Here is a 10789-nt window from a genome sequence, read left to right as displayed (position 1 = left end):
AAGCGCCCGAAGCATTCCTCCACTTCAACCAACCAACTTGAATTCTACTATTAACATCCCAATCTATATCACCATCGCTTTGAACAACGGACCCAAGGTGTCTAGATCGTTCAAACCTTTTAATAGTTTGATCACCCAAAGTCACACTTCTGTCACTAGAGCTACTACTACTAAAATTATATTCCATGTATTAAGTCTTAGGTCTACTTAAATGAAGGCCTTTAGACTCCAATGTAGACCTCCACAATTCAAGTTTTTCCTGAGCTCTTTCTTTCGTTTTATCCACGAGAAGTATTAAATTTTCATGTTGTGTACTTTGATGAAATTTTGATTTACAACAATACTGAATAGCATAATGCAATATATTTGGGAAGGTATTTGCGATGTTAGAATATGAAAAGTTCCATATTAATTTGAAGTGTTATTTTGTTATATCTTCTATTGTACTTTTTCGGATTTTTTTTTGTCTAGTAATGGATTTTATTTGACCGCGATAGATTTAAAGGGAATATGGACTGTCTAATGCTTCTTAACATTAATGATGTTTAAAGTTGCATAGTTTGGCTACCTTCAATCATTGGGTATTAAGAGGTTTAATATAGTTAATGACTCTCATTAGAGAATTAAAATGATTTTGTTGTGCATGCTTTTAGTGATATTATAGAGGCTTATTGATGCACATGTGCTTAGATTATTTGATTTTAATAAGTTTTGTTGTGTGATGCATGCACTATTGGAAATAGAGAAGTTTTGAGTTGAGAAGAACATCCAATTGCGTAATTTTGTGGGAAGCTAAATGAGAAAATTTTCAATTATGACAAAAATTCTATGCAATTGTACGATTACTATGATGTCGAAAGATTACATGCTATGAAGTTTGCCTCATATTCTGATAATTTGATGTTAAAATATCTAAATTCTGATTAGTAATTAAGACATGAATTTACTAAATGGTCAACTTTTATGATAATATAGATATGCTCTATGACATTATGCTTGAACTGAAAATAAACTACTTTGTGCCTCAAGTAGGGTGGTTTTTATCTTACAAACTATGGAATGTTTAGGTGATTGATTTGGATTATATTGTAGAAGACTAAGCCAACAATAAATATTTCTGTGAGCTTTATATTGATTTATGTAGTGCTAGCTTATGCTTGTTAAGTATTTCATGGTTAAGGATGACATTTTTGGTTAGGAACTCAACTTTGCATTTCTAACCCATTTATGAGAGATTTTTTAGGTCTTTGAGTTACGTATTGGTGGAGGTTCATGCCATTTAGGATGTGTGATAAAATTATAATCATGATTGAGGATGAATATTTTTTTGGCATAAATTGTAAATGAATGTTGTATAGTAGTTTTACATTGCAGAACATACCAAACATCTATAAAAATAAACATAATATTGATCTTTATGCACATTTGCCTTTCCATAAAAATCTTGGTAGTATGTTAGATTGAACTTTGTTCTTGAATTACTACAGTCTCTATAAAAACGTGATTCAATTTTTTATTCGTTGATTCCCTTTCAAAAATTAGATATTTCATTCCATGTTTTAAAATCATAGATATATCTCACATAGCAAAATAATATTTTAGAGAAATGTCTGAACTGCATGAATCATTTAAAATCATTATATGTGACGATTTTCAAATTCACGTGTTATTTTCAAGGAACCAACTTAAATTTCAATTGCTTCACCTATAACTGTGGACAAACTGGGGTGGTTAATAAGACTAGGTGATTTGTTATGCTATCCGATTAATCAAATGGGCATTTGGTTGGCATTTGATTGTCTTTGTGGTTGAGTTTGTATAAAAATCATTTATTAATAGATTTAGAGGCATAAAGTTTATTTGAAATTGTTGCATGATCTCAATCTTCAATTATGAATTTAGCTAAAATTTACCTTGAGTCTAGACTCGTTGAATTTGCATAATCATTTGCATATCATATGCATGATTTACAATTGAAAAAAAATAATTATTAATTATAAAAATTCATAAATTTTAGTTGATGTAAACATGAGAAGTGCAGAGTTCAAACCGAGTGACAAGATAATGTTGTATCCAACTTCTAAAAGATTTTCTATTGGGATCTTCAAGAAACTTGGTGCAAGATAAGATTGATTATATAGAATTTTATAATATACTGAGACAAATGCTTACAAATTGAAAACCATTGTCATCAGTCAAATCTTCAATGCGTTAGATTGACATGATTTCATTAATTTAGTGCTAGCACTATGAATTTTTCTCTCTTATCATCTCGTTGGAATTCACATCTTACTAGATATATCTACTTAGTTTGGCTATTGAAGATTTTGTTTATTATTGATGGTGGATATCAGTGGTAACTTATGCATCAGCGTGGTATACTCACTTGAGAAGATTCATGGGTTATCTTGTAGGAAGCAGAAAAATTATGTCCATATTGATTTGTCAAATACTTAAATACTTAATTCATCAGAGCTGATATTCTTTGGCCAGGCCTACTGATTGAAATTTAATAGTGTATACTTGTTATAATCACACGAAAAAATCATTGAGATGTGGCATTATGCGTGTGCTTTGTATTTTTTCTAGTTTATTTTGTAAAAACATGATCGTGATGAATGTTCATTGGAAAAAGGAATTTATTCTCTATTTTGATTGTTATGTTTGTTTTTGTTTACTTTTGCAAATGATTTAAATTCAACTAGCATCAAATACATAGTTCATGTTTCTATCTTCCCTCACTTCCTATGGCTTGAGCACTTTGTGGCTTACTCCTTTGGTCACTTCTTAGGCTGAATTGAAGCTTTGTGCATCTTGGGTGTTGTGGATATGTGTAACAATTTTTTTTCCTCCCCTGTGCTGACAACAACTGTTTCAAGTATCTCTGATCTTCTTAACTATTGTCCATGAATTTTGAATTATTGTTTTCTCTTAATACTAGTGTGTGTGGGATGAGGGTTCTTGGATTGCTTGCATGTTTCGATGTCAACTTCTTATGGTCGAATCTACTTGTAGTGATGTGAGACATAGATCCTCGAACATATTGTTTCTATCCTTCGTTCTTTATTGTAGGTTTTTTTATTGTTTTTTTCTCATTTATTATAGAATTTTATATTTGTTCTTAAATTTCTTGTGGAATTAAAATTTTGTTACTTTTATATTAACATTGGAATGAATGAAATGTGTTATATGACACCAATCCAAGGTACAAGAAAATAGAAGAAATGGAATTCATTTCACACTCTACATTAAAGACATGTATTGAAATGGCTGGAACAAGTCCCTACATGTAGAATCAATTCCTGAAATGCTTTGTGTGTGTGGGATGAGGGTTTTTGGAGTGTTTGCAAGTTTTGATGTGGTCGATTCTGCTTGTACTGTTGTGAGACAGATCTTCGAACACATTGTTTCTATCCTTTGTTCTTTTTTGTAAGTTTTTTTGATGGCATTCTTTTTATTTGTTGTAGAATTTTATATCTATTCGTATCTTGAGGAATTAAAATTTTTTGTCTTTAGTGTTATCATTTTGAATGAATGAAATATGTTATATGACACCAATCCAAGGTACACGAAATAAAAGAAATGGAATTCAAATCATATTTGACATTAAACGTATGTTTTGAAATGATTGGAAAAAGTCTCTACATGTAGAATCAATTCCTGAAATACTTCTAAGCAAATTCCAATCAACAATTTCAACTTAATTCCCACCTAAGAACGAGGTTTGATGTTATTAGATTAAAGTCTTCGTGTTGCCAACATCACTGCTAGTTAATGACCGGTAGGAGAAAAGAATCAGGGATTGATTTGCCTCCAACAGCCCTTTCAATCACCTGGGACATGTATGCACAATTTGTTCTTCTTTCACACAGTTTGAATTTCACAAATTCTTTGCTGAAAATTTCACCCTAAAACATGGTCGAGGAATGCCTAGCCAACCAGCAGTGTTTTTGAATTCCATTTAGAAGCATATCCTTTCTAACCAAGTTTTTTTTACACTTTTACAACAATATCTGCAAATTAGTAGCTGGGAATCCACAAATTGCGGTATTTTGTGGTTTTAGTCTTTGCACATGTCACCCTAGATTTGCATTCGCGGATCGTAGACCTAAAGATATCCCAAATCATATGTTTTTACTATATGGACAAGCTTAGCATTTTTATTTTATCAACTGCAAACATGACAACAAACTAGATGAGAATATGGTGATTACTTGGTCAGCAATCTTTACTGATTTAAATGTTCAGATACCAATTGTGTTGTTTTGATGTGAACTCACCATGATTGGGCCTAAGACGGTCCATATTCGGGGTTTTTTTCTAGAGTATTAATCAAAGTTGGGGTATGAGATTTAAAGGTGTATTTTTTTTATTATCTTAAATTACTTGGGTAAGTCCTTTATTCAGGAACAAACGGCCAAACCGATATCTCAAAGTAGAGTGGTATTGTTATAGGGCTCCTAGAAGATGTTTAGGAAGCAAGTTTTGCAGGGAGGTGGTTGGTAAGTGATGAAGCCTAAAAAATACATCTTGTCTGTAGTGTATTAGCAGGTACTCACACTACATCTCCCTTCATTTCGACGGTTGTCCTGACTGAAATCAACAAAGAAAACTTTGTAACGATGATGTATTAGACAACGAGAAGATTTCACCATCTATTTTTGAGAAAAAATACATACATACCACTTGCAAAAGAAGATGATACAACACTCCTAAGAGCAAAAAATAGAGAGCAAAGTTCCCGAACACTTTCACAATGGTCTTTGAAAATTCTTAGCTCAAAAACTAAAAAAATCAAATAGCCACCACAACATATATAAAAGCCTCTTATAAGAATAACCTAATTAGGAAATAGGAAATCAGGGAATAAACATAAAAGGAACAAAGAATGCTAGAATTGATCTCAGATTGCATCTCATGTGGGATGTCTGCTGTGATTGTCGACGATTCCATGATTTTGTGGGAAATTCTATGATTCCATGATTTCAGCGCCTGCATCACTCCCACGGTAGGAGAGGCTTCGCCCTTTGGCTCAGGAAATGCCTTGATCTCATTATCGAATATATTTTCCCATAAAATACACAGGAGGTTTCCAAAGTTACAATTCACTATTCTTGTCCTAACATTTGACTTTGAGTGCATTGTTGAACTGAATTGGAACTTAGCACTGAACTTAATCCATATGAATTTTTAGAAATTGCTCAAAAACATCTCATTTCTATCTAAAGCGATGACATGCTTGACAACTCGGTATAAATGAATATGATAGAATCATGAAACTCATTTAGTGAGGGTTGCATTGCCTCGTATATTATATCTTTCATGACATTGTCTTCTAACATCAACAAAGCCAGTTTCACTAGTGCCTCACATAGTTTATATAAATGTGGCATGGGCCACTGTAGTTCCTGTCTTTGTCGGAGTATCTATCACTAGTGACTCCTTCAATGACAGAAGTACAATACGTTTCCCATCCTTGATAAGTATGTGCTTTTGTTGCAATCATGAAGTATACCCCTCATATTTCCATGATTGGCTCAAATGAATGTAACATATCCATAAGTATAGTATAACACCAAATCTAATATTGTTGCTTGTCTCTCATAAAAAATTTCACTAGACATCTCATGTCAACTAATGATCTTAATTCTTTTCTTCAACCATGATAGAGAATATGGTTCATAATGCTTCTGATTAGTGATGCCCAATTTATCAACCATGTGTATAGATACCACATTTTCACAATTGCTTCCATTTAATGAGGTTGCACACATTTCCCTTCACGATGCAACAAGTACGAAATATGTTTTGGCGAAGTAACTTTTGCTCTCTCTCATAAGCTCAACCTAAAGGATCCATCCGATTATTAATATCTCTCCCTCATTTGTAGGCAACTAGTATTCCGCTCCATTTTTCTCGTGGGCCTTCACCCTCTGTCTTCTCCAGTGTACACTACTCAGTGAGAGATATCACCCTTCTGTTGGACAATTAGACGCAATGTTCTCAAAGTCGTGGCATTTGAAGCCCTTCCTAGCTGGGACAAATTTGTGAGTGCCGGAGGTCTCTATTTTGTCTCAACTCTTAATTTAATTTTCTTCTGACGAGGCAAGCTAGAATGCTTTACTTTGTGCACTTTTGTTGCTTGAGCTTAGGCTTGAATTGTTTTTTAAGGGTGGTGTGAACTTGATACTATTGTGTTGTTTCTCCAACTTTAGAGCTAGGGTATAAATATCATTTAAAGCCCAATAAGAATGTAATTGGATCAAATTGCTAATGGATGGTCTCAATCCTCTCAGATGTTGAGCTATGATATTTTTCTCGGGCTTCACTAGCTCACACTTCAACATAAGTTGTTCGAATTGAACGGTGTACTTCTATACTGAAAAATTTGTCTGCTGTAAGTGATGAAGCCTAAAAAATACATCTTGTCTGTAGTGTATTAGCAGGTACTCACACTACATCTCCCTTCATTTCGACGGTTGTCCTGACTGAAATCAACAAAGAAAACTTTGTAACGATGATGTATTAGACAACGAGAAGATTTCACCATCTATTTTTGAGAAAAAATACATACATACCACTTGCAAAAGAAGATGATACAACACTCCTAAGAGCAAAAAATAGAGAGCAAAGTTCCCGAACACTTTCACAATGGTCTTTGAAAATTCTTAGCTCAAAAACTAAAAAAATCAAATAGCCACCACAACATATATAAAAGCCTCTTATAAGAATAACCTAATTAGGAAATAGGAAATCAGGGAATAAACATAAAAGGAACAAAGAATGCTAGAATTGATCTCAGATTGCATCTCATGTGGGATGTCTGCTGTGATTGTCGACGATTCCATGATTTTGTGGGAAATTCTATGATTCCATGATTTCAGCGCCTGCATCACTCCCACGGTAGGAGAGGCTTCGCCCTTTGGCTCAGGAAATGCCTTGATCTCATTATCGAATATATTTTCCCATAAAATACACAGGAGGTTTCCAAAGTTACAATTCACTATTCTTGTCCTAACATTTGACTTTGAGTGCATTGTTGAACTGAATTGGAACTTAGCACTGAACTTAATCCATATGAATTTTTAGAAATTGCTCAAAAACATCTCATTTCTATCTAAAGCGATGACATGCTTGACAACTCGGTATAAATGAATATGATAGAATCATGAAACTCATTTAGTGAGGGTTGCATTGCCTCGTATATTATATCTTTCATGACATTGTCTTCTAACATCAACAAAGCCAGTTTCACTAGTGCCTCACATAGTTTATATAAATGTGGCATGGGCCACTGTAGTTCCTGTCTTTGTCGGAGTATCTATCACTAGTGACTCCTTCAATGACAGAAGTACAATACGTTTCCCATCCTTGATAAGTATGTGCTTTTGTTGCAATCATGAAGTATACCCCTCATATTTCCATGATTGGCTCAAATGAATGTAACATATCCATAAGTATAGTATAACACCAAATCTAATATTGTTGCTTGTCTCTCATAAAAAATTTCACTAGACATCTCATGTCAACTAATGATCTTAATTCTTTTCTTCAACCATGATAGAGAATATGGTTCATAATGCTTCTGATTAGTGATGCCCAATTTATCAACCATGTGTATAGATACCACATTTTCACAATTGCTTCCATTTAATGAGGTTGCACACATTTCCCTTCACGATGCAACAAGTACGAAATATGTTTTGGCGAAGTAACTTTTGCTCTCTCTCATAAGCTCAACCTAAAGGATCCATCCGATTATTAATATCTCTCCCTCATTTGTAGGCAACTAGTATTCCGCTCCATTTTTCTCGTGGGCCTTCACCCTCTGTCTTCTCCAGTGTACACTACTCAGTGAGAGATATCACCCTTCTGTTGGACAATTAGACGCAATGTTCTCAAAGTCGTGGCATTTGAAGCCCTTCCTAGCTGGGACAAATTTGTGAGTGCCGGAGGTCTCTATTTTGTCTCAACTCTTAATTTAATTTTCTTCTGACGAGGCAAGCTAGAATGCTTTACTTTGTGCACTTTTGTTGCTTGAGCTTAGGCTTGAATTGTTTTTTAAGGGTGGTGTGAACTTGATACTATTGTGTTGTTTCTCCAACTTTAGAGCTAGGGTATAAATATCATTTAAAGCCCAATAAGAATGTAATTGGATCAAATTGCTAATGGATGGTCTCAATCCTCTCAGATGTTGAGCTATGATATTTTTCTCGGGCTTCACTAGCTCACACTTCAACATAAGTTGTTCGAATTGAACGGTGTACTTCTATACTGAAAAATTTGTCTGCTGTAAGTGATGAAGCCTAAAAAGTACATCTTGTCTGTAGTGTATTAGCAGTTACTCACACTACATCTCCCTTCATGTTGAACCAGGTTGTGATTTTAATTTTTTCTTATTGCTAGCATATGTGTTTCAAATTTTCCTAACAGAGTGACGTACTCTTCTTCGACGTGATGGCGACTTGCTTTACTCTTATTCGTGAGGAACATCTTTGTATTCAAAGACTCGTTACACTGTTTGGAGCCACTCACTGAACTCATTCGGAGCCAAGCAACTCTCAAAGTCAAATAAATTCACCTTTACTCCAAAATCACTTTCTCTCCTATACTTAATGCTGAATCGATGCAATATCGACTCTTTGTCACTTAACACTTCTTTATGGAAAGTGTTTTCTTTATCTTTTTTCATTTGGGTGGTCACTGTTATTGTTGTGGGTAATTTCTCCATATTGTTTTCTTTCAAATTTGCGAGCCTCTGCTACAGTTGGAGGATTTTCCACCGCATGCTCTTCAAAATAATTTTTTGAGTTCCTCATTGAGAGTTTCTCTTGGACAGCACAACGTCTCGTCTTTCCAATTAAGATTCTGGCTAACTCTGATACCAGGTGATTCCATTCTAGAGCTCCATGAAAGTATTTAGAAAGCGAGTTTTGTAGGGAGGTGGTTGTGGAATGGAGAAAATTGACGATACTATAGAAGGTTGACAGTGCTTGGATTGGGGTAGGGCGATGTTTAACGGCTATTGCTGATGAAAAAAAGAAAAATAAGTCTGAAACGTATGATATACGGACTGCGATGAGGTTCCACCACCTATTTTTGAGCAAGATGCATACACATCACTTATAAAAGGAAATTATACAACACTTCGAGGAGCAAAAAACAGAGATGAAAGTCTCCAAAACACTTTCACAGTAGTGAAAGTCTCCCAAAATTCTTAAATAAAAAACTGAAAAATTCAAACAGCCACAACATTTATAAAGTCTTTTTATAGGAAATAACCTAATAAGAAAATAGGAAATCAGGAAAGAAATAGAAAAAGGATAAAATATGCTGGAATTGATTCCGGATTGCACACCGTGCAGAAGTTTGGGACGATCTCGACTGCTCCATGTTACCATGAATGGTTCCGAGATCTGGCGGCTTCAGCATCTGCGTCACACAGGCTCAACTTGTAACTGAAGTCATATCAAAACTTTCTTTGAAAACCCAGAAAACTGAGTTCTTTCTTGTTCCTCAAGTCGAGGTTTAACTTGTAACTGAATGTCTAACTGAAACTCTCTTTGAAAACCCAGAAAACACAGTTATTTACCTTTTGACCGAAGAATCTACTGTATTATTTTACATATATATCCAAGTGTGATGCTTCATTTGAATCTTTTTCTTATATAAAAATATTATAACAGGTTGTGCAATAAAGACATCCTCTCACATGTACAGCAAGTCATATGCTTTGCATTTCATGATAGTAAATTGCTCATGGAGACTTGCCAGGAAGCAAAGAACCTCAGAAAAATAGTTACTCTGTTCTACTTAGATTGAGTGCTACCTTCAAAAACAGCATCAGCGTTGTCATTTTTTGGTTACAGGTTCCTTTCATCCCCGCTGTTCTCTTATTTTGATTCAAAATCTACATGTAAAAGAGAGATTTTCTTTGTGCAATGTAGTTCTATTTCATTACTTGCTCGTTGAATAAGTTAGTTCAAGGAAGATGATTCTTAGTTTTTTTTATGTAATTTTTTTCTTCAAAAAAAAAAAAAAGAAAAGTGGAGAGCAAACTTGTTAGTGTTCATTCAAATTTTTTTTCTTATGTATTAGTAGGTCATATTTTTAGTTGTCCCATCATCAGTTTTTTTAATCTTCGGCTTTCATGAATTAATATAAAGATATAGCATTAATGAACTTCAGGTATATTGATCATGTTTTGAAGTTCCGTTATATGTAAACTAATTTTTTTATTTTTCACATTAATTGCCTTTTTTCCTTGCTATCCCCTTTTATATATATATATATATATATATATATGGCCGGAGGCTATTCTACGAGCCCCGGGCATCTCTCATGTATGTAAGAATTCGAGTATCACACCCTACACTCGGGGGGAATCGAACCCCGAACCAGAGGGTACTTACAACTAACAAGCAGATGCTCGACCAACTGATCTGAGTATGCAGGGCGCGCGCGCACTCACACACACACACAGATATATATATATATATATATAAAACAAGATTTAGATATGATTGTATAAAAAATTATTTTACTAATATTTGCCGTTACTATTGTTGGCGCTAAACAAAGGTGAGTGCCCTATTTGATCTTTTAAAAATGACTCGAGCTATCTTATTTATCAATAGCCTTCCCCACACTCTATTCTGTTAGGGTTGGGTGAAGCCTGGAGATCATAAGTATAATCTGGTTAAGTTAGGGCAGGTCAACTTAAGATTTATGGGTCCAACAAATCACTTTTTTAATGAAAGTTAGCTAAGTGATTATAAGCTATAATTGA

General features: G+C 34.2%; 1 protein-coding gene across 1 annotated transcript in view; it reads left to right on the top strand.

The window, feature by feature from the left end:
* The window catches only part of LOC110018727, a 26992-nt gene extending 16980 nt beyond the window's left edge, over positions 1–10012 (top strand). The window contains exon 6 of the mRNA XM_020716139.1: positions 9687–10012. Within this exon, the coding sequence (XP_020571798.1) occupies positions 9687–9822 (136 nt within the window). The 3' untranslated portion in view covers positions 9823–10012. The remainder of the gene's footprint in view (positions 1–9686) is intronic.
* Positions 10013–10789: the final 777 nt, after the last annotated feature.

Source organism: Phalaenopsis equestris, unplaced genomic scaffold, assembly GCF_001263595.1.
Source record: "Phalaenopsis equestris unplaced genomic scaffold, ASM126359v1 Scaffold000032, whole genome shotgun sequence".
Classification (NCBI taxonomy): domain Eukaryota; kingdom Viridiplantae; phylum Streptophyta; class Magnoliopsida; order Asparagales; family Orchidaceae; genus Phalaenopsis; species Phalaenopsis equestris.
Note: the sequence above shows the minus strand (reverse complement) of the source record. Positions and strands in the feature narration are given on the sequence as shown.